A 24,206-nucleotide genomic window follows, 5' to 3' on the forward strand; every position below is an offset into this window, starting at 1 on the left:
TAGAAAATGCTGCTGGTGTTTTTTGTAAGCCATTTCGATAAGCAAACCCCAAATTTCTATTTGTAACTAAGGAATGTGTCAGAAGCCTGGAGAAAAGGCTGTCACCAGCTGAAAAATAAAGCCTCCAAATAGTCCTGCAACAAAACCAGATTGGAGACTCTTGGTTAATACAAAGAAAGGGGGAAGTGTGGCAGGGAAGGAAAGGCCAGGAGCTGTTAGTGGAGTGTTAAAATACAACTCAGGGGATCCAAAGAATGGGTGACAAGATTGCAGAGACAGGAGCTGCTTGCCCTGACTCCCCTCAAACCCTCCCTGTGGCATCAGTCACCCAGACTTCTCTGATGGAACTCTGCTTTCTTACCTGATGCTTTGTTTCAGTCTGTGCAAGTGTTTAAATTTGGTATCTTCACAGGACCTATCATATTTTGCAAGTTGGAATCATGTCAGAAATAAGAGTGGCTGATGGGTATAAATGCAATTTTCATGAAGCTGCCCAGAAAATCTGGAATTCTGGGCTTCTGCTCATATTGGTTGCTGCCTGTAAATCCCCAAATGCTTTTAGCTGAGGACCTGCCACTCTGGAATGATTTCTATTTCTGGTCAGTTCTTTCTGTTTTCATCCTTCTCTTTTTCTAACTTGACTAATTAAATTGAAAAATACTGCATTAATCAGATACTCTGGAAATGCACTGGTTGCCTTCATTCTGGATTTTCTTCTCAGTCTAGGGTTGTGTTCCACAAACTGTTGTGTTTCTGTGGCTGCCACTTCATAAATCTCAAGTCATTGAATGATTTGGAGGACACTTGGATAATTGTAGGCAATAGCCTCCAGTACATCTAATTCTCTGTAGTTTTTTCTCTCCTAACTCAGGTGTTCATGTCAGTTGTTCATCTACTCTAATACTTACATCTTCCCATATTTCTCTTCTTTTTGTACACTTTGAATTGTAAAAATTCCATTCAAATATATTCTAATGAATTCTGAGTCTTCCTGTCAAAGTATGAAGAAAGCAATGGTGCATTGCACAAACAAATTCTGCCTTTCACTCCTTATTTCCCATGTGCATCACTGAATGTTGGTGTTTGAAAGTCTCCTGTATGTCAGCTCTTGCTTTGCTAATCTGATCCTAAATGAATTAAAAAATGCCCTGAAACTTTTTATCCTCTACAGTCATGAAAGCAAGACTAAGCACTTGACCAACTCTGCTCCTGATCTGGAGAATTAGGTTTGTCCTGTCACTTTAAAAAAATCCACTTTGCAGAAGCCTCTTCTGCTGAGTGATCCTCTAATGGTTGCATTTCAGATTCATGACTTGCAGAAGTGTCTATGGGTAGGTATAATTTCCATTTTATCATTTGTCTGGTTAACATATCAGTATTCAATAGATCACTTTCCTATCACTAGTAACTGAGTATTTCCTGGAGTGAAAGTTTTCACTAATAATTGTATACAGGCAGACTTCCAATAGTAAGAGGCTAAAATTATAAACACTTTATAAAAAAACTGTCTCTTTAAAAGTCAGGTCTTATTTCAGCAAGATTGCTGGTGGCTCCAATTTCATTTCAGGCTTCTTTGGCATCTCATTGGGAGGCTAGGGTGAAACTCCTTTCTATATATATATCTTAATCTAAGCGCCTGCTAGTAAGTTATTCCAATAGATTTTCTTTAATGGATTTTCATCTTCTTATAGTCTGAGTCTATAGTATTTTTCATTACTGTTTTCAACAGTTTAGATTACTAAATTCTGGTTTGTAGAGTTCCATGAAGAAGTACACTCTATAAATTATAGAGTGTGGGAGCATAAACCTTTCCTAAGCTACTGTCACAAGCCAGCTGTGTTATACAGTAGTGCACAAAGTAGCTCACAGTTTGTTCACTGTTATGCTGAAACAACCAAGTGTCAAACCAGAACATCAGTCCTGTACATTAAGATGAGGGAAAATCATGTCTGCCATCCAAATTAGATGATAAGGATGTTTGAACTTAATGCTTTTATAAATAGGACAAAAGCTCCAAGTTTTGCAGATTTTTGAATTTTCCCTTCCCAGGAGCTAATGGACAGTAAATGCAGATACATTCCAGTCCTTTCTTTAGCCATCACCTGTGCCTCAGCATTGCAGCACAGACATGACAAACTCTGTCAAATGAGTATTCCCAGGAAGGGCAGACCAAGCAGCAGATGACTTTATTGTAGTAGGAGTAGCAGGTCAAAAATAGCAGGTAACAGTTGTGCTCCTCCAGAACAGCCCCAGCTCACCTCCAAAGAAATTAGTCTGTCCCCACTTGTGCTTATTGTTGCAGGGATGGCTACAGTGTCCTGTGATTTAGAATGTGCATGTGACTAAAGCATAGTTTAATCAGGTTTTCTCACTATGAAAACAAAAGAGTAAGGAATAAAAAGACTGAAAAATACAGTAAAGAGACTGAAACAAGCTCCAAGCCAGGTGGTTGATATTGACATTTACACTGTTCATTGCTTTAGATATGTGTTCTCTGAAAGAAATGGGCTGGATTATCAGGTGGTGCAAGTTGTTCTAAACACCTTCCTTAGGCATTTCAAAATATTTTAAGCAAGCTAGTTCAGTTTGAGGTGTCACAGCCTGAAAAATACATTTCTCCAATGGAAATTTCTAGTGAAAAAACGTAGCCAGGCAGCCTCTTTCTCCCTCCTTATCCAAATCCTGAGGACATCTTACTTTTCTATCTGCACAGGAAGCAAGTAAATGTCAAAAACTATTTAAATAACTGCCTGAAATCCAGATTTATGCTGACAGCCTGTGCTTCTTTCTTGGTATGATGTGATTGGAAATTGTTATGCTTAAGTAACACAGGTTGTGATAAGACAAGGACACTACTGACTAAAACCACTGCTAGCAGCTACCTAAAATACCTGCTCATTTTAATGTGAAGGTGTGTGAGCCCTGAGGTTTCTAAATGCTGCAATTTTTATTAATTTTTTTATTAAATATTTGCTTAATCACATCAAAGAATATTAGACAAAATTCAATGCAATAGAAAGTATTTTGTATACAGGACATTCATAGTCATGTAATGGGACATTAAATCCACTCTCAGTTTTTCTCCTTAACATCTGTATAAACAAAAGCCCTAAAATCCAGAAAGGTCTTGTGCCATTGAGACCTTGTATTGCCTTGAGCATTGTAAACCAGGGTTTATCCTGCTGCAGTATTTTGGGGTTCTAAGGGACTGCTGTGTCCCTCCTCATACAGCACTTTTCTGTATCTTTTCTATGAGCTGAGATTCTCCAGGTTGGGAGCACACTGAGCACCTTAAATTAGCACAGAGCCCTGCTGCAGCCCAGTATTCCTGGTATGTACCCAGAGGATTTGGCTTGCTGGTTTTCAGTTGCATGCCTTGGGAGGGTAACTAAGCTCTCCTGAAACTGTATGTTCAAAAAGGGATTTTTTTGGGGGCTTATTTGGCTTTCTTTGCCTCCAGCATAGATTTTATATATAAATCTCCCAACAAACTTGCTGCATGTAAAAGGTGTAGTGCAGACACATCTTCTGAAGTGAAATAGAAAAGCAGATTTTTTTTCAAGTTGAAAGGCAGTTTGTACAATTTTAAAATATCAAAATCAGAATAAGATAGCTGAAATCACAGAAATAGAATGAGGAACCAGACTCTTGTATCAGCAGAAGAAAAACATTAGGTTAATCTGTATTACAACATTCTGAAAGAATACAGAGCTTTGAAAACAGCTTTCACTAGGGGGTGGAACATTTTTACTTTTATGTACAGCTTTTGTTCATTTAGAACTGTTTACTCCAGCAAGCAACCCTGTGCTCTTTGTTTGACTGATTTTTCCCATTTGGCAGACCCTCTGCAATCACATGGATAACATTCTTCTTTCCACTGAGACATAGAAAAACTATTCTTTATTGGCCTTGCTTGCTGTCCTAAATGACAAAAATATATTCTAGGTGAACTGTATGACTTCATCACTGACTTTTAATTGAAAATTCTTTAAAGCAAAAACCAAAGAGCTGCTTTCATTATTATTTTTTTTTTTAACAATTCAGTGACTTCTTACTTGCAAACAATTCTGCCCTCAGCTACACACACACAATTCCCACAGCTGGCACAGAGAACTGTGTGCAAGAATCTGAGTGCTGAATCTGTGTCAAAGCATATAAAAAAAAAGCCATGCAAAGAAGAAATACACACACTTTTTGGGTTGGGCAGGGGATTTTTATTTATTTATTGAACAACAGAGTATTTGCTGTGGAAGTATGGATGTTTTCTTTTTTGTTACTGTGCCTGTTAATTTTTTTTTTTTTTTTTTTTTTTTGTATGATTGCAGTGGGAAGCAAATCAGAAGAGATGGACTAACATACACAAAATCCTTCAACATCTCAATTTTAGTTTCCTCACTGAAATTCCAAAGCACAGAGCTCGTGGACTTTGTGATACTGATTTAGAAATGCTCTTAGCATTAAAGCTTTACATGTGAGGTATTGTAAATCAAAGGCAGGTTATGTAAGGACCCAGCATGCCAAAACAAGAAGTTAGTCTTAGACTAAGTGAGCACAATTCTGTTAAAACAGATGGAATAGTGCATATTTAGCCAAAAATGCTGAATCTGTGTTTATCTTGTGTTCCTGAATGCTCAATTAAAATATTTTCTGAGAGGAACAAAACTCTGGATGAAATTAAATGGGGTTCTGCCCACATGTAGGCAAGTGTTATATCTTCATTTATCATCAACTGGACTTGTCTGACTCCTGCAGAGCTGTGACAATTGACACAAATCCAGGCTCTATTCAGAACACTCTAATTTGCAGAAATGCTGTTCCCCTGCAATTCCAATGGAAGGCAAGGAGAGCTGGGGTTGCTCTGCATTTCTGCAGGGGAGAAAAGTCAAAGGCCCTTTTGTTACCACTTAGCACATGTGCTGAGAAAGTGTAGAATTAAGATCCCAGTGTCAGCATTTTCAGCAATCTTATGCAGGCTACTTACATCAGGTCCAAGCACAGTAAAAATCAGATTGGGCCTCTTGCTAAGGAACCTTTATTATTTTTTTAACTCAGCCCTGTCAAGCACAATCCTATTTATGCTTTTATAATTTCACAATTAGAGATGATAGTAGCAGAACTACAAATGATTCCATGAAGTCAAAGGTGCAGCTGTTTTTACTGAACACCTAATAAAACATGGGTGGTCTCTAGCACTTGCTGTGGTTCCACATGAGTTTCTTCCATCACTTGCACAGAGTTTGTCTTCACTGTTACACCAGTACCCACCCCTTGGGGTTTTTCCTGGTTGATGATGATGGTTCTTACACCAGATCTGGAAAATCAAACCATTTGAAGAAAAACTCTCCTGCACTCTTCAAGCCCAGCTGTATTCTCCTGTCCCCTCCTTTTCACAAGCAGAAGCAATTGAACCAGAACAGGAAACTGCCAAGCCAACAGGGGGAAAAAAAAAATCCCTTTTGTGTTAGAGTTTGGCTGCTGAGCTCCTTGCCTGGCTCTTGTGGGTTTGATAGTGCCAGAGCTAAGGGTGAGTGTGGGAATGTGGCCAGAGGTGGAGGAATGTGCTTTAGGAGCCCTTTGCCTCAGTTTAACTTTGCTTATATGGAGGAACTGCACCAAGGGGCAATTCTCTCTGCAGCACTGCTCACTGCAATGGGAAGTATCTGTGTGGGTTTTCAAACCAAGTGGACACAAACATTGTAAGTAAATAGTAAAGCCTTTATTCTCGTTAAGAACAGCATTTTGAAAATAAAACATTTGCCCATGCTTTACAACCTTTGTAGTTTTGTATACTTATGTACAGTCATCATGGTACACATTGATTGTCTTGAAAATCCTTTAAAGATGTCCTTAATAAGATACCAGTATGCAACAATCAGCAGGAAAAAGGGTAGGTTATAAAACACACATTAATACATTAATAAATATATATTATCTATCAAAAATGAGCTTTAGCTCTCATCAATTAATAAAAAGCACCTGCTTTGTAATCCTGTAAATTGGTAGAATAATCCAATTGTTTTATTATAAAAGCTACAATGCTCCCTTTTGTATGGCCTTTAGTGAGACCCAAGGCATCAGGCTCAAGCAAAGCCAACAAGATGCCTGTGTTTAGACTAAAAGCAGAAACACTAATTCTAGACTATTTCATGTGCCTTGTTTATAGAAACAGCTGATGTATTGAGAGTGCTCTTCTAAAGATGCTACATATTTTCTGGTAAGTGTCAAACACCCTCAACCCATCTGAAAGCAGAACAGGATCTGTATGACTTTGAACTCTTTTCCTGCCATTGATCAAAAACTAGTCATTATAAATCTTGTTTTGGTAATAGATGCTTTTGTCACGTGCTTTGTGACTTCATTTTCTGCATGGAAACACCATGATCACATAACCATCAAGGGACAACATAGTAGCTTTTATAGTATAAAAGCTAATTATAGTTAGGAGAACTGTGAAAGGCTTGTGCTTACTTACTTATTCATGTTGTTCACAGATGCTCTACATTCTAGAAAGCTTTCAAAAAAGGCAAAAGTAAACACTATTAACAAAAATATAAGTTAACATAAAGGTGCCTTTCTTCAATTACAGTTTTATTTTGGGGCATTTTACATCACAGACTAATGACATACAAAAAAAAAGTTGCTCATTACTATATATAAAGTTGGAAAGTAAAGACCCTCCTAAATCTATTGCCACACTTTCACCACCACACATTAAATCCAATCCTGCTAATTTTTAATTCACTGAATAGTCCACATGACTAACCCAGTGAGACTAGTCATGTGAATAGCAGTTTGTAAGATCTGGCCATATCTAAGCCCTGAAATTCCAAACAACTACATCAGAAGCAGGATTGGGAACTCTATTTATCAATTCAGTCACATCTAGAAAAAGAAAGTTTCTTAAGATAATTATGTCTTGTATAGGTTTTGTCAAAGGTCTGGAAAAAGTGTATTATAATTAATAAGTCTTGGTTGTAGCATGATAAACTTTTTAAAAGAAAGCTGTCCTACCATTTATGCCATGGTCATCTTATATGTTTTTATGATAAGAGTTTTATGAGGGATTTTTTTTTTAAATGTTTTTTAAAACCAAAATTCTGCAGGCAAGTGGTGATAATAGTTTTTTAATTGTTTCAAATTAGGTGTCTTCTGGGTGGCTATCAGTATCTTAAACATTATCTTATTTGATCAAAGCTCTGCTCATAGCAAGCAAAATGTATTTCTAAGTCACTGGATAGCATGCAATATCCACCCCTACCCTACTTGGTTACTAAGGCCATCTAGTTACATACAGAGTGAAATAAAGGATCCCTAAAACAAGCACATGCTTCCTTTGCCTCGAGGAGGGGAGGGCAGGGGGAGCTGACACACTCCTTCTCTCATGCATGACAGAAAAACATTGCTTCTGGAGGAGAAGGGCTTTGAAATAAAACCCCATAAGATGATCATGGCAAGAATGGCAATATATATTTTTCCATATATATATATACATTTATCTGTGTGCAACACTTAGGGACTGGTCTTGCAGCCTCTGTACCTGTATTAGACCTACTGGTGTCGATGGGAGTACAAGTCTGCAGGACTAGGTTCCTAATTCAGTAGAAATGCAGGTACATGAGGAATCAGGAAGACTCTTGAAAAATAAAAAGCTTGTCTTTCTTCTGCAGTATACAGCAAGTAACTTCTCTCTGTGAAGCTACTAAGCTATTCAGTTATTTGTACATATTATTTTATTTTTAGTTTGAAAATATATATTTTTATTACAGCATATGCAAAGTTTATTTGTAATATGTTTCCTATGCCTTCAAGTAAAAACAATTAGCTTTTAGTATTGAGGAAAGCTAAGATTAACATTGGCCAAACAGAGGAAACAGTGATGTTTTCAATGTCTGATATGTATTAAATGTTAAAGAAAGGAATGATTGCTCGAACATAATGAAAAAACATGGCACAACAAATGGGCAATGGGAACCGTTCGAATAACCTGGAGAAAACAAGGATGGAAAGCTTTGAAAAGTCTGCCTCGTATCAACTCAAGAAAATGGATGGGGAGGGGAGCAGTAGGGAAGAAACCACCTTAAATAAACAAAAACAGCAACAAACCACCTCCAGCACAGAGATTCTACTCTCTAGGCACTAAAAATCACCTTCACCACCACGTTGAATCGCACCAACACCTGCGGCACCAACAGGGCTCGGGGCTCTCAGCGCTCGCCCAGCCCAGCCCAGCCCAGCCCAGCCCAGCCCAGCCCAGCCCAGCCCAGCCCAGCCCAGCCCAGCCCAGCCCAGCCCAGCCCAGCCCAGCCCAGCCCAGCCCAGCCGGCTCAGGATCGCCTTCCTTCCCTCCAGCAGCGCCGGCACAGCCACACACAGCCACGGCCACACACAGCCACGGTCACCCACAGCCACGGCCATGGCCACAGCCAGTGCACACAGCCACAGCCACACACAGCCACGGCCACAGCCACACACAGCCACAGCCACACACAGCCACGGCCACAGCCAGTGCCACAGCCACAGACACAGCCATGGCCACAGCCACGGCCACAGCCAGTGCCACCGCCATGGCCACAGCCACGGCCACACACAGCCACGGCCACAGCCACGGCCACAGCCACACACAGCCACGGCCACAGCCACAGCCACAGCCACGGCCACACACAGCCACAGCCACACACAGCCACACACAGCCACTGCCACGGCCACGTGCCACAGCCCCACACAGCCACAGCCAGTGCCACAGCCACAGCCACACACAGCCACAGACACAGCCACGCATGGCCAGTGCCACAGCCACGGCCAGTGCCACAGCCAGACACAGCCACAGCCACGGCCACAGCCGCACACGGCCCGTCCCAGCACAAACACCCTCCCGGGATCGGGTGCGGGCTGTGCTGCGCACAGATCCGATGGGTGGGTGGGTGCACAGGGCTGCCCCGGCCGGAGCTGCGGCTCCTCCCGGCCCCAGGAGCTGCAAACCGCACGGACCATCACAGACCTTCATCCCTCTAGGGCAGCTGTGAAGAGCAGAGCATCGCCAGGGAGCAGCAGGAGCGCCCCGGTGAGATGTGACTGCACAGCACAGCCGGGAAGGACAAACAGGGGCTTCTCATGGCCTTGGGAATGACAGGAAAAGGAGCAAAATGGAAAGAAATCCTGCGTGTTTTCACACTATAGTGGCAATCTCTTGTGGCAACATGAGTTAAGTTTAGGTGAGAGGAGGGTATTTTGCAAGCAACCAAAACCAGGCTTGCCTGGCACACAAGTTACAGACGAGAATATCTTACACTTCAGAATACAATATCCCCTCTGCCAATTTAAGGTGTGCCTACTTCTCTTTTAAATTAAATTCAGCTTCAGTTTGACAATTTTGTTTTTGCAATTCTCCATTCAATGGTGTTCACATTTAGGCTAAATCCTCTGTAGGATTTAAAAAGATCCTGGATGCTTTGTTGCTTTGTTCTGGTACAGTTATGGATTCCTTCCCTCAAAGACACACTGCCAGGGAACAACATCTGCAACAAGGATTCTCATTCTCTACAGCCTACAGCCTTTCACCAGAGGTGTCGTCCAGTGTAACTTGGTGGAGCAGTTGGTATCTGGAAATAAGGATAACAAACCCATAACTGAGAGATCTAGACTGTTCAAAAATCAGTCTTACCACACTACATGTACATGACAGCTTTCCAGATGGTAGTTCTAGAGCAAAGTGTTACAAAGAACTCATCTTCCACCCATACAGTGCATTTATCTCTCAGTAAAACTGTGACTATATATACACAAGCTTGTATCTAACTCAGCATCAAGCAAAACAAACAAAAAAAAACCCAAATTCTCAAGCTTCTTATCCTTTAACTGCCTTCTCCCTGAGCTGCACATTCCAGTATCAGAAAACAGGCAGAGATGAATTGGAAGATCAGAAGGATGCAATCCATTACTGACAGCAAAGCCAAGCCTTTCCATTTTACTCAAGTTGACATCTCACCCACACAGGAGAATTCGTGTATCTAGTCCCTCTTGTTCACTAAAATCAGCCAAAACAAAACCAGACCTGCAATCAGTTCATGTTATTTGGTTTTGAATGTAGAGGTTGAGTTATGGAATCAGCTCATGATTCAAAAGAAAGAAAACCCAACTCACAAACTGAGTACAAACTGGCTCATGAGGAGATTTTTAAGAAGCATGTATATATGAATGAAAAATGGGGGATGAAATTTCTTCTTTTGCAACAGTATGCCTGCTATATGAAATGTTCTAAGTGAAAATTAGATATAATGTGAAAAAATTTGTGAGGTCTGTTTGGCATCACTAAACCAATCTCACAATAACCAGGCTGCAAAAATACAGGTCTATCAAAGAATGACATGCCAAACCATTATCTAAGGAAGAAAATCTGATACTATTAACAGTAAAATATTCTATATTCCTCTTTTATGAATCCCTTTTCAAAATATGTACAATCCTGTAAGTTACAAAGAATTACATGTATTTTACAGGAAAATGTAAAAATATGTGAGAGATCACCATTATCTGCAACAATTATTTAAAGTAATGTATTGCCTGAAAACATCTGTGTGACTCACACCATCTTGAAAAAAATCAGATTAGAAATGGTGTCACTTAATAGTTACGTTAAATACCTTAACACAAATTTAATTTGAAAGGGTCATTAAATGTGTTGTCTCACAAAAAAAACTTGGTTCACTGAAGCTGCACTGCAAAATGTGAATAGCAAAGTCAACAAATGCAAAATACTTGTTAATTACATATTTTCTAGAGGGAAGGGAAGCATTACATGCATACTTGCTGCCTTATATTTTCATTTACAGCTCTCCCCTGCTGTGAATAAGCTAAAGCAGGTTTTTCAATTAGTAATGGTTGTATATATCAGTGCATTTCAAAGATTTCTTAAATCATCACATTTTGATACTTACAGTCCCACCATTTAGCACAACTGCCATCTCAGTTGGCTGATACACATTGCTTCTAAAAGGAGCACTGGGCCGGCTTCCCAAGCTGCCGTTCCGAAATCCTGCTGTTCTTAGTGCTGCTGGAAAAGAGAGATCACTTAGAACACAATCAGAGCTGGGCAATCACAGAGGATCCTCCTTCCAGTTTAGTTCCTGGGAACTTTGCCACTGATTTTAACTTCCACGTTGCTTTTGAGCAGCTGTTTCTCTTACATGTTGGGAGCAGACCTTGGAAGAATCAGATTTACGTTCAATGAACTGTTTGCTAGGGAGGGGGGAAAAGGAACCAATTTTTTGAAGCTGGCTTAATCTCATTTCAGTGGGAGCTCACTGTCTTTAGTCACCAAACTTGTGATGTGTCTTGCACAGAATGTTTTGCAAAGGGCTCCCTGTGTTGGTCTGGATACTGTGGGGTTAAGTAAAACGTGCTGCATTTTGCTTTCTATCAAACTCAGTGGACAGGGATCCAAAGCCTTGCTCACAACCCCCTGAGCATTACTTCAGCATGACTAGCATACAAGGATTTTCCAGATGTTTCAGATTATATTTACTCTGAGAAACTAGAAAGATGGAGCAAATATTGCTTTCAAATAGCTTAAACATGGCAAATCACTGAAGCCAAAGAGAAGACACTGACAGTCACTTTGGATGTTTAACCAGGAATAAATCAGCCTCCCCGTTAATTTCAGTGCAAGCTTGGGTTCAAGATGTAAATTCTGAATGAGATATGAATATGAGGGATGTGCTGCTCTCTCTAAAGCAGTCTGGAGATTGGCACATACAAACTCCCTCTTTAATTTGGAGGGTAAATAATGACTTCCCTGGCCTGAGCCGTGGCCAGGGAACAGAGCTCATTTATCCACACGCTGAGCGTGGCCACAGCGGGCAGCACTCATCTGCAGCTGCCAAACTGAAACATGCCCACTTCAGGCACCTGGGGCAAGGACTCCCAGATTTAATTCAAATTACAATTCTACAGTCTCTGCCTGAAATGGGGAATGAGCTGAAGTTTATGAGAATTCCAGCACAGACTTGAATGAAGCCAGGATTTATCTCCAGTGTAGCTGCTCTGTGTAGATTTAGATGGATCGTATTGCCATGTGCTGTCCTCTATCCACTGGTACTCCTCTCTTTGGGAATTGTGCACCAAGATGGAAACCAGTACTGATTTAGCATGGAAATTTAGAAATTCCACCCTGCAAATGCTCAGCTGTCGACTTCAGATACATACAGACCCTCACTTGCTCTCTATTTGAAAATTATGTATTTGTGCAGAACACTGGGAGAAAAAATTATCAAAATGCCTGAACTGGAACTAAGTATTTCTTATTAGAAATTAGTATTAGTATATTATCAGTTTTATTATTATTTCTTCTTATTAACCATCTCAAGGTTGATAACTTCTTTTTTTTTTTTTTTTTTTTTGCTATTTGACTACTTGTGTGATAAACACACATGATTGCACTGGTATTTGCTAGTACACACAGACACAAAAATATCTTTATCATGCACACCATCATTAAAATATTTATACAGAATATTTACACAAAATAGACACAGTCATTTCAAAGCTATCTCAAAGAGCCAGTAAATTAAATATCATATTGCTAAATTTTCTTTCCCTATTACTGCAAACAGCTACACTTATTTTAACATGAGAATCTGTGACAAAGCTTGTAGACAAAATACTCATTTTGGATATTTTTCTCACACCAGTTTTACCATTTTTCCTTGTACTTTTTTAGATTACTATGAAATAAATCCACTTGCATAGGGTATGTGTAGGTAAAAAACAAGCAGTAATGAGGATATACCTAAAAGCCTCTTTTTAACACATTTTAAATTTTGTTCACTTTGCTTTTAGGCATTGGCTGAGATGGTGACTCTGGTACTAGAGGTTATTAAATGAAATTTAATGATACCAGAGCTGCTTGGGCTTGGGTTTCCTGACAGCTGTAGCATTCTACATTTCAAATCCAGATTTCTCTTGTTTAAGGCAAATTCTCTCTGTCTACAGAGGTTGCCCTACTAGTGTGCACTGCACTTCCACAAAGCACTGAGAACTCAGGAACTTCTCTTCTTCCAGGCTTTCTAAATACTTTGACATAATTTTAGACGGCAGACCTATGAAAATAACTCTCCTAAAGAGATATTTCAACCTATCATATAAATATCAAAATCCCAGATTAGTATGCTGTTTAAATGATGTTAAAGTTGCTGACTTTAAAATAAGTTTGCTTTATTAATGCTTAATATTGTTCCTGGAATGCAGCAGCTCTTGTAGCAATACAAAACCTGCAGCTACATTTTTGCTAGGAAGGAATCAAGGAGGACAGATGCTTGTTTGAACCTGAAGGCTGCTCAGATTCTTAAAGTGCTGCTGAAAATCTTAAAAAAAGCAAAGTTATGAAATTGTTTTGTACAAGTATTAATGGAAATAACAAGAATTAATGGAAAATATGTTTGTCCAGGCATGTTCTCTATTTAAAGTTGTTTACTGAAACAAGTATGACAGTCAGGAATCTATTTTCTGCTTATCATGTCTTCTAAACTTTACAACTAGTGGATCTTCTATTCTTAAACATCATTCTTAACTCTAAAGAAATTGAAGAATGTATCCTTCCAATAATTTCTAACCTCTTGATGATGAATTCTCAAACTGAGTCTGATTAAATGGATGAAAGAAGGGAACATTGTCCACATATCTGCAGAGCCAATTGCTGACAGACTCCAGGTGCTTTGCCACTGACAACCATCAGCACAGGGATCTGACTTAGTGACTTGGTTATTACTAAAGTATTTACTTTAAGTATTTACCTGTTACTAAGTTTTGTTTCCAAACCCTGCTGTCCCAAGCCAGTCCTTAAAGAGCTGCTGCAAAGGAATATTTAATCTGTTTTGATATATTAAAAATTCTATATGCCATGGGAATAGGAATGACAGGCATTTATTATAGTGTACATTAATAAGGGCATCAGATAAGGAAATCTATTTTGTATTGTACTATAATTCAGATAGATTAAAACAGAACATAAATTGCACTAAAATAGTATAATGATTTTATAGCTATCATACATCTATTCATTTCACAAACAAACTTAATTACTGAATGATTAGATCAAAAAGGAGCTTCCAGTTCTTTTTTTAAAATGCATCCATGAATAGGAATGATACAGAGTGAAAGATCCAATTTTGTTCTTAGATCTGCCTTAGTCAGAAATAGCTTTACTGAAGCCACTGCAGTTACTTTACTATGAAATTAATTTAATGGGGGATGGAGGACAGTAAAAAAAAACCAAAACACCAAAGAAAAAAAAAAAGAAGAGTGCTTTTAACAGTCCATAGTGCAACTGCCTCTTGCTTTGGAGCATTAATAATAATAACCATTCTTCTATTCATGTGATTTATTTTTTTGTTTTGCCACTGTCTTTATGGTATCTACTCAGAGAAAAAACTTCCCTACTAGAACTTTAAATTTCCTGCTAAAAAACTTAAAGGAAAAAATGCCTTCCTGACCCAACACTGTGCCAAACAAAAGTGCTCTTTTCCTCCAAGTCTGGGAAACATCAAACCCAGAGGAAATCAAAGACACAAAGATGAATAGAAGGTGAAGTGCCTGGACCACCTGCCCTAAGCCTTCTTTCAAGGGGTGCCAGAGCAATGTGCCAACTCCTGCCTGGGACACCAGGCCAGGATTCTTCTCAATTTGAGTGATAAAACATCAGTGTGACTTGGAACAGAATCCTTTATCCAGGTGTGAGATCACCTGGGGCTCCTGCTCCCCCCTGCTGCCACAGATGCCCCCTGGCATTTCTGACATGGGCTAAACCCTCACCAGGGTTTGGGTCTCTGAAGCACCAGCTCTTGCTGGACCTTCCAGCAATTACTCAAAAACATTTCCACTGCAAATTTTAATGATGCCATCACACATTGCTCTACAACAAGGAAGGCAAATTACCTCCAAACCTCTGTGAAACCTCAGACGTTCAAGCCTTCAGAACAAAGGCTGTCTTTGAACTGTCCATAAACCACTTAGCAATTTTTTCCCCCACAGGGACACAAAGTGGCACTAAATCCATTTTAATGGAAGTATAATAAACAATAATTATTTTGTTGCTCAAGTGGCTGAGCAATTTGTAACACAGACCACTTTATTCTGTTCTGAGGTTTTGGGAAAGTATTTTGTATTAAATTATTAATTAAATTATATATATATATATATATATATATATATATATATATATATATATATATATATATAAAATAAAATAAATTAATTAATTAAATTATAAAGAATGCCATTTAAATTATTTTTAAAAAAGGTTATTTTTTTCCATAATGAATTTTTTATTCATTTGATGTTGGCTTTGCATTTGAAATTGTTTAGTTTTTCAAAGAATAATCAACATGCAGAAGAATCATTTTAACCTATGTATTGTCTGTATTTTTTCATTTTTCTCTCTCACTAGGTATCTTAGTGAAAATTGTAACAGGGAAAAAGATGTAGTGTGAAAATTATTGCATTTATCATGACCTGAAAAATTTCTCACACAGAGAGTTTTCTTGACACTACCAAAACATATAGTCCTCGATAGCCAATTTTTACCTGCATTATGTTCATCCATGGAAAAGGCTTTATTTTCCATGTAGCTCCGAGGAAGCTGTATATCTTCCTCAAAGGCAGTTTCACGCATCCTTGGCTGCGAAGTATCAAAATAATTGGGTGTGTTTTCCTGCTGTGATGGGAGGATGGTACAGTGGACCTCAGGGATGGCGTGAAAAATAACAAACACCCAACCACTGGACACCAGCGCAATAGCCAGGGTGGGATCACTCCATCTGTCTCTCCTGTGCAGCTCGGCGTTCCCGAACAGGTACATAGTCATCCAGGCCACCCAGATCAGCAGGGAAAAGAACAGCGTTATAACGAGGCACACTCCGTTTTTCTTCCACTTCTTGAACTTCCCGCAGAGCGTGAAGCAGGAGAGTCCCGCGGCCAGCACCATCAGGAACATGACGTAGATGGAGGCCATGGCAAAGTCCATGGGCTCGTAGCCGCAGGCGCGCCGGCCGTCCCTGACCACGGTGAGGATGAGCCACTCGCTGGCGATGATGACCTGCACCAGCGCCAGGCCCAGCGCCAGCCCCGCCAGCTGCCAGCCCGACGGGCCCTGGCCGCGGCCCAGCAGCCGGCGCAGCCGCCAGCCCTGCGCCAGCAGGCACGAGAAGCACAGCGCGAAGGCCACTCCCCACAGGAACCGCCGCGCCCAGCACACCAGCTCGTCCTCCCGGATGATGAAGGCGAACGTCAGCCCGAACAGCCCCAGCGTGCCCAGGAGAAAGAGGAAATGCATCCCCAAGGGGCTCTTCTTCTCCTTGTCCTTGATGAAGGGCAGCCTCACCAGCAGGACCAGCATCAGCAGCAGCGTGGTCAGCACGCCCGCGCCCGCCACCGCCTCCAGCACGATGCCCCAGACGGCGTCCAGGTCACACAGGTACACGTACTGGGGCAGCAGATCCAGCCCGCAGCCCTGAGGGGTGCTGGAGTTCTCCGAGGAGCCACAGCTGATCACCAAGACGAGGAAGAAACCAATGGCTGGGTAGGTTTTCATTTTTCTGTCTGAGACAACAAAATATTTGTTTAGCCAGAGCTGAGCTCGGAGGGTTTCAGAGCCCCTGAAGCCCAGCTGGTTCCAGCAGCCCGAGTTCGCAGCTTTGGCACCGCATCTGCAGCTGGCACAGCCTCCCCCAACCCCCTTCACTGCCCTCCCAAAAGCTGCTTTTGCCTCTTGTACTCAGAATGCAAAATGACTCATTGCTCTGTTTGCACGGACTGAAAACAACATTTCCAAACTCTGACCCTGAAATTGGCTAAAACACAGCCAGAAAAAATTATGTATCCTGTTGCAAATATTACATTATCTGCAATGCTTAGACACTTAGTACCTGTTCAAATATAATACCCCACTCAAATCGAGGTGTTTAAAGCATGTTTAAGTTGCACTGGGCCTGATGCAGGTGTAAGATATATCACAATTAGACTGTCCCACAGCCTTGCTCCTGTTACTGGAACAAAGGCAGAGTCAAAACCACTTTTAAATTATTACTTTTTAAAGGATAAAGCAATCCAAGGAAAATAAACATTGTACATTCTTGAAAAAAGAAAAATTTCGTTATCATGCTCAGTCAATAGGCAGTTATCATATTCACTTCTTTCATCTTCTTCCAAAGCCCAGCTATTAGACTTCATTTGGAAATGGGAAGGGTAGTCTACAAAAATCCCATATTCTTTGACAATGGTGCACACATGCAGTGTCATCAATCAACTAATCAAAAATGAATGCCTCATTGTGCTTCTTAGCCAGTCCAAAGCCATTCAAAGAAAACAAGTAACAAAAACCAGAGCATCACTTTCTTGGATCCAGAGAGTGGACAATGGTAAACTCTCCAGGAACACAACACATTCCACTTGACCATCAGGACCAAAAGCCTAGACAAATCCCAACCCAGTTTTAGGAAGAACATGGGTTAGGAGCTTTAAAAATACACATTATGGCATTTGCTTTCATTAAGCAAAGCAGAGCAAAGGAGACTGTTAAAAAACGTGACCTTTAACTCCCAGTCCTGTAAGGGCAGCCTGGAGTGAGCACTGTGTGGTGCAGATATGAAACCTGACCCTGTTAACCTTCACTAGCACTTGGTGCTGCAGCTTCCAGCAGGATTTTCCTCATGGGTGTGAGGAACGTTTCCCACTTGTCCTGCACGACCATGAGGAAGACAAGCAGCACACAGGCAGGCAGTTGTGTTAGTCAATGTGAGTCACACTGCTCGTGGGACAAGCTTAGGGTGCAAAGTGAAAAGCAGAGAAACTATCAGGAGCTCTTTTGTGAGCCATACAACAGCCCTAAATGGTTATCTGTCCAAAGAGACCTTGTAGACCAGAACTGCTTTTAATGAAAACTTTGAAAACTTTAATGAGGGTTGAAAATGATTTGAAGTAGCAGTTGCATTGATCAGTCATAACAACACAAAAACTATTTACATAGACTGTCTGAAACTGTACTGCATCTCTCAGAGCTGAGAACTATGGAATTGCTCTTGCATTACAATCCTGTGCTTTACAGTTCTGTAATGACCAAAGTTAAATCCTGAGGATGTGAATCTTCAAACCAACATTTCCCTGCAATGACCAATGGCCATTTTCAGCCTCTGTCAGGAGACAGATGATGAAGCTTCTGATGTTTCCTATTAGGGGCACCAGGACAGCAGACTTGCCAATATAAACATGTAATGACTCTATGGTCTTCACTCACACAGGATACAAAACATCCTATTCCAAACCTTCATCTCAGAAGTGAAGCTGGGACAAATAATGGGATCTGGGCTTGGACAAACAGGAAATGGGTAATGGGCAACCTCTGCCAGCCCACATAAATTAATCTTTGCACTATTGGAAGGGCTGCAATGTTCTAATGATGCAATGACCTGCTAAGGACAAATGATTTGTTTTTTCTACCTATCTGTAATTTACTTGATGGTGGATTGGTAGAAGATACACTTGTTTATATCTGATTTATGTAACAAGTTCTACAATTACTCTGTTGCAACACCCACGTTAAAAACACTGACTTTACAGACAGAAAACTAATCATCAGTGAAATATATTCATTTTTGCATTGAATATACACTCAATAAATCTTCTTGCCCTTTGAGTACATAATTAACCAGAAGAAAACATTCCGAAGATAGTTCTCCAATTCCTTTCATGTGCAGTCAATTCCCACTGCAACTACTGAATTTCTCTTTAGAGTGTTTGAAACATCCTAAAAAGTGTGAAATGGTCAGTGCCTGCTGGCACAAAGTGGGAAATCCCCTGGGGTTTACTAAGGCAATGTCCAAACCAGTGGTACCATTTCAAGAAGTAGGAGGTCATGAGGAAAATGATTCAAAATTCATTCTAAATGTCACCCAAACTAGAAACAACAACCAGCCCTGAAGTGAGGGTCATGTTAATTTCCCACTGTCCCATCACTTACAAATTATGATAAGCGTGGACTAAATTGCTTTCAATAGTAGCTTTGTTTATTAGCTACTCTCCAAAGACCTGGGGGGTAATGAATTAAGTGTGAGTATCCTCAGTTCTAAGATATTTTCCAGTTTTCTGGTTACTTTATTCATGTCATGTAACCCTCATGTGATTGAGCTATTCTAGGACAGTCTGTTTCCATGGAGATTGTGCTGCATGGGTAAGCAGTCATATTGTCAGGCCATCATTTGTTTCCTCTTCCTATTTGGAAGTGTTTGGGAGGGGGAAGGGAGGGTTAATGAATTTGGGTATTTCCCCCTCCATCAAGAAGTGGTTCATTTTGGAAAGGGGAATTAAGCTGTGACAAAATATATTCAGAATTCAAAATACATATTCTGAAACACAGAGGTATTCAACTCAAGAGGAATTCTCCCAAGTTACTTCCTACTTTTGGGAAAGCTGATGGGACATAATCTGTGCTCCTCCTAGAAAGGTCCTGGACAGCCACAGTACTGACCAAGAAATCTCTAGGGCTGCTGACAGTTATTCCTGGTGTGAAATAATTTCCTACCCAATGTCAGTGAGTCTCACTAAACACCAGATCCTGCCCAGACCAAAGCTGGCAGGCAAGGCTTGAAGTTTCCAACAGAGGAATCTTCTCCTCCTAACAGCTATCAACAAAGCAGTTTGTTCCCAACCTCTTTAGTATTAATTTCTGACTGGGTAAAAACAGGCAAATATTAGTAATCTACCTCTTGAAACATTACCAGCCAAAAAAATCCTCCTTCTCATGCTGATACTCAGCACTGAACACAGATAGTTGTAAAAACAGAGAAAACACTGCATTATATCACACAAGTTTAGCAAGTGAATACCAAACTTTAGCTAAAACCACAGGTTCAGTCATTTTAAGGGAAAACCGTGAAGATTTTTTCCCAGAAAAGTTGTTTTTGGGGAAAAAAAACCAAAAACAACACAACAAAACAAACAAAAAACCCTCAGCAACATCATTATGGGAGTTTTATTAAAATAGCATCTTCCTCAATTCTGTGCAGGATGGCAGAGAGAGTTCTGTGCCTCTTGAGGTTTTATAGTAAAATCCTGCAGCACATGCTTGCTGGTTGTTACTGAAATCAGTAATTGAAAAGGAAGAGTATTTTTACTTCTTTATGCCTAGATTAGCTATCACTGAAGTTATGCAACCTCCCAGTGGTAACAACAGAGCTCCATTGGGCTGGTGCTTCACTTCTGCTGCCAGAGAACTACAAGAACACGGGAATGGCACGGAAACATTCCAGCACAGACACAGCCAGTGGCACCCCACACCCCCACATGCTCAATCAGCTGCTCACAGGGAAGAAAAGCAACCTGAGATCTTTTTTCTTTACCCCCAGATTCCTCTCCAAAATTTTATTTCAGTAAAGCCATTAAGGCAGCATACCTGAAACCAGAGCAATCAGGAACACTTACAATCAATATTCTAATCAATAAGCCTTACACATTTTTAGGCAAAGGCAGCAAACAATTAGCAGGACAGTTTCAAATTCAGTACTCAATTTTTGGCTCAAAATCTGCTCTCAATGACAGCTGTAATAACTCCACTCTTTTCTACTGAGAAAATGTTGTGTCCCCTTCATTCCATTATCTGGCATCGAGTCACTACAGAAATTGCAGACACAAAGCTGCCCCAGCGGGTACAAACTACAATTACAAGCAACTAAGCAGAAACAGAAAATCTCACAGTTGTCATCAAAAAGTTGTCATGGTTAAAAATCAATGAGGCTTTCTGTAGCTAAAGTCTTCTGACCAAAGCTTGCAAAGGGATCAAAAAGACACAGCTGTATGCTGCTACAACATATATATATGAAATAAAAGTGTAATTGTGCAAAGATTTAAGGTTAGGCTATCCATGGTTGGATGCATTATCTGCTCTATTATCTCTACCTGAAGTTCAAATGTTAGTCAGCTGACACAGGGAGATGCATTCAATGGCAGAGAAGAGAAACAATCTAGTAAATATAGCAATAGTAGCACAAGTAGTAAGCTGCTCTGCCATACAGGCAGAAGACTGGATCACTGTGCTATTTCCAAAAGAAAACCACCCCCACCACAAAGTGTTGTGGAGAGATGTGAGTGAGTGAGGAATTAATCACAACACAGGATCTCTGCCAGCTGCTTTTGATCAGAACTGAGGAATGAGCTCCAGGACTGATAACAAAGCAGCAACAGCCAAGCTGAGATCAGACTACTCAAGAGATGTGTGTATTTCCAGAATAATAATTAATAGTGCAATTGTGCTTTGTAGGCAGAAACACGGCAGTGATTTTGACAGCCCTGCATTAGATACACACCGTGCTGTTACAGCCTCGCGGTTACAGAAGGCAAGATCCCACTCCAGAAAGGACAGGTAGAAAAAGTATTGCTTTTTTTTCGTTCAGAAATACTTTGTGACACTGAATACCCTATAAAATTATCTCTCTAATTTTCTAGGAGCTCAATTCCCTTTGGTCACAATCTGTGTATCATGTGTGCCTAGGTACTTCTGACCAAAGTGCTTGGTGTTGAATTCACAACTGATAGCAATCAATGACAGTAATCAACGTTTTTATTTTCTTTGCTAATTTTTACCCTGTTTCTATTAATGTCATAGCATTCTAGCAGATGGGTTCTGTCAACTGATTTCTCCTGATGTAGCGAGACAACCCTGATATTCCCTGCTGCTATTCCCTGCACGGGTATCCCCGTTAAACAGCTGCTCGGCACTAGCGCTGCTCGCCAAGCTGGCTGTTCGGGTTCAGCACGCAGGAAATCCTGTTAGCCTTCGGATAAACATTAAGTGCAGGTGTAAACAAAGGGTTCACATAAGTGCTAAATCCTCTCTGTGCGTGGCTTTGCGGAGAAGTAACACAGAGACAGAGCTTCTATTAACTAGAGAGAAAACCGCTGCGCACCCGCAGCCGCCGGAGCTCCGCCGGCCTCGGACCGGAGCGGGGGCCAACAAAAGGCGCTTCCCCCTCGGCTCTTCCCCGCCGCTGCCCTTGAGCTCCCCCGGGAACGCGGTGAGGAGCCGGCTGGGCTGCGACTCCCCGCGAACGAGCGCGGTGCGAGCCCGAGACCCCTCCGTGCGCGCCTTGATCCGCCCGCAGCCTCCTCCTCCTGGACAATACCTATTCCGCTTCAGCCTCCGCTCTTTTGTCCCTTCGCTCACTTCTCTCTTCGGTTTTTTCCCGTCTCTTCCTCCCCCGCCTGTCCCCGCTCTTCTTCCTCATCCTCTCCGAACTCCCCTGCCCTCCTCGCCAGCCTTCCGCCCCGCTCCCCGCAGCGCAGCGCACCCCCTGCTCCGAGCCCCCCCCGTCCTGCCCTATATCCCGTCTAATCCCCCCGGGATTCCTATATCCAGCCTGTTGTCTGCTGGCGGCCACCGGGCTAATTCTGCGGGCAGCGCAGGGCGCAGAGCCGGGTGAGCGGCTGCGCTCCGTCCCCCCGGCCCGCAGCCCTTCCCCGTGCGCACCCCGGGGCCGGTTCGGGGCCGGTCCGGAGCCGCTGTCCCCCCTCCGCCGCCCCTCCGCTGCTCACCCGCTGTCCGCTGCGGCCGAGGGCGGCGGGGCAGCTCTGTCCGCCAGCCCTCCGCAAGTCACATCCCGGCTCCGCGCGGGAGCGAGCGCAGCGCAGCGCAGCGCCGGCCGCCCCCGCGGCGGCTCTGGGAGCGCCCGGCCCGGTGCGCGCCCTGCGGAGCGGAGCGGAGCGAGTCCGCCGCGCTCTGCGCCCGCCGCCCCAGCGCTCCGGCCCCGCCGCCAGCCCCCTCCCACCGCCCCGCCCCGCCCGGCCACGGCCCGGCCCGGCTCGGCTCGGCTCGGCACGGCCCGGCGGCGCAGGGTGCCCCGGGGACAGCACAGGGCGCCCGCGGCTGGGGGTACCCAGGGGAGGGGGCACGGTGAGGTGTGCGCACGCTTAAACACACGCACTGCTCACACACTCACCCTCGAACACACACTGACACACTCACCCTCGAACACACACTGACACACTCACACACACCCTCAAACACACACTGACACACTCACCCTCGAACACACACTCACACACACCCTCAAACACACACACACTCACACATTCACACATTCACCCTTAAACACACACTCAAACACACACTCACACACTCACCCTCAAACACACGCTCACCCTCAATCACACACACACTCACACACTCACACACACACTCACACATTCACACACTCACCCTCAAACACACACACTCACACTCACACTGACACACACACACACACTCACACACTCACATATTCACACATTCACCCTCAAACACACACACTCTCAAACACACGCTCACCCTCACACACACACTCACACATTCACACACTCACCCCCAAGCACACATCACCACATCCCCGCGCTCACACCCCGCACCCCGGCATGGCACAGGGACACGGGCACGGCCGCAGCGCAGGGCACAGCGCGGGGGGGAGCGGGCACACGGAGCTCCCGTGTCTCGAAATGAGTGCGAGAGCAAGGCTGGGGAACCCCTTCCCGGGCAGGCTGGCTGGCCGTGCACACACCTACGGCCAGGTGTGGGGGTTTTCAGCCCTCTGACCACGGGGGATTTTGAAAGGCGCTGGATACGTTCAAACCTTCTCCAGATGCAGCTTCCGACCTGCCACAGCCGCTAAACAAACACTTGGAGGGAAAAATGTTGGGAGCCCAATGGGCAGCTGCTGTCCTGCTTTTCAGCTTCTCCACAGTTCAACCCTGACAGTCATAACCCTTAGACAGGCTTCCTACAAACTCCAGGAGAGTTATTTGTAGGAGGAAAAGACAGATTCTGTATGTGATGTTCTTGAGCAGCAGAAACTCATGAGCCTTTTCAACAACATAGAGTCCATCTGCCTGGCTTGTCCATGACTGGCAGCTTCACCACATCCCTGGTTTATGCACCCCCAATCCCTGGGTCATGCACCCCCAATCCCTGGGTCATGCTTCCCCTTAAACCTCTAGTGACAGTCTGGGCAGGCACAGCTGACACGGCATCAGCAGCAGGAACGTGTCCTTCCTGAACACCTGCCCTTCTTGCCAGGTTTCCATATCCAGAGCTTTCCAAAGGGAAATACCTGCCCTGAAATGTGCATTCTTCAGCACAGCAGAGCTGTAACCTTTAAAGAGACTCTTCCTAACATGTGTGGGCTTATTTACCTGTC

General features: G+C 42.6%; 2 protein-coding genes across 2 annotated transcripts in view; one reads left to right on the forward strand and one right to left on the reverse strand.

Moving 5' to 3' along the window:
• Positions 1-5,022, forward strand: part of IQCK (IQ motif containing K) — a 33,749-nt gene extending 28,727 nt beyond the window's left edge. Inside the window, exon 11 of the mRNA XM_056503661.1 lies at positions 4,326-5,022. Coding sequence (XP_056359636.1) covers positions 4,326-4,354 — 29 coding nt within the window. The 3' untranslated portion in view covers positions 4,355-5,022. The remainder of the gene's footprint in view (positions 1-4,325) is intronic.
• A 672-nt stretch (positions 5,023-5,694) lies between these two features.
• On the reverse strand, positions 5,695-22,773 carry GPRC5B (G protein-coupled receptor class C group 5 member B). The gene is made up of 4 exons (XM_056503548.1): positions 22,573-22,773; positions 15,577-16,590; positions 10,935-11,047; positions 5,695-9,599 (listed from the first exon to the last, which is right to left on the reverse strand). Exons 2-4 carry the CDS (start codon positions 16,580-16,582, stop codon positions 9,555-9,557), a joined length of 1,164 nt encoding a protein of 387 aa, XP_056359523.1. The 5' UTR covers positions 16,583-16,590; positions 22,573-22,773; the 3' UTR covers positions 5,695-9,554.
• Between the last annotated feature and the right edge of the window lie 1,433 nt (positions 22,774-24,206).

Source organism: Oenanthe melanoleuca, chromosome 14, assembly GCF_029582105.1.
Source record: "Oenanthe melanoleuca isolate GR-GAL-2019-014 chromosome 14, OMel1.0, whole genome shotgun sequence".
Classification (NCBI taxonomy): domain Eukaryota; kingdom Metazoa; phylum Chordata; class Aves; order Passeriformes; family Muscicapidae; genus Oenanthe; species Oenanthe melanoleuca.

Bases quoted from the DNA above. Each gene is read 5' to 3' on its own strand.
- GPRC5B (XM_056503548.1), bottom strand. From the start codon at position 16,582: ATGAAAACCTACCCAGCCATTGGTTTCTTCCTCGTCTTGGTGATCAGC. The intron at 11,048-15,576 runs GTAAAAATTGGC...CTTTTCCAGCAG, and splicing joins CATGGATGAACATAATGCAG to CACTAAGAACAGCAGGATTT. The intron at 9,600-10,934 runs GTAAGTATCAAA...CCTTATTTCCAG, and splicing joins TTGTGCTAAATGGTGGGACT to ATACCAACTGCTCCACCAAG.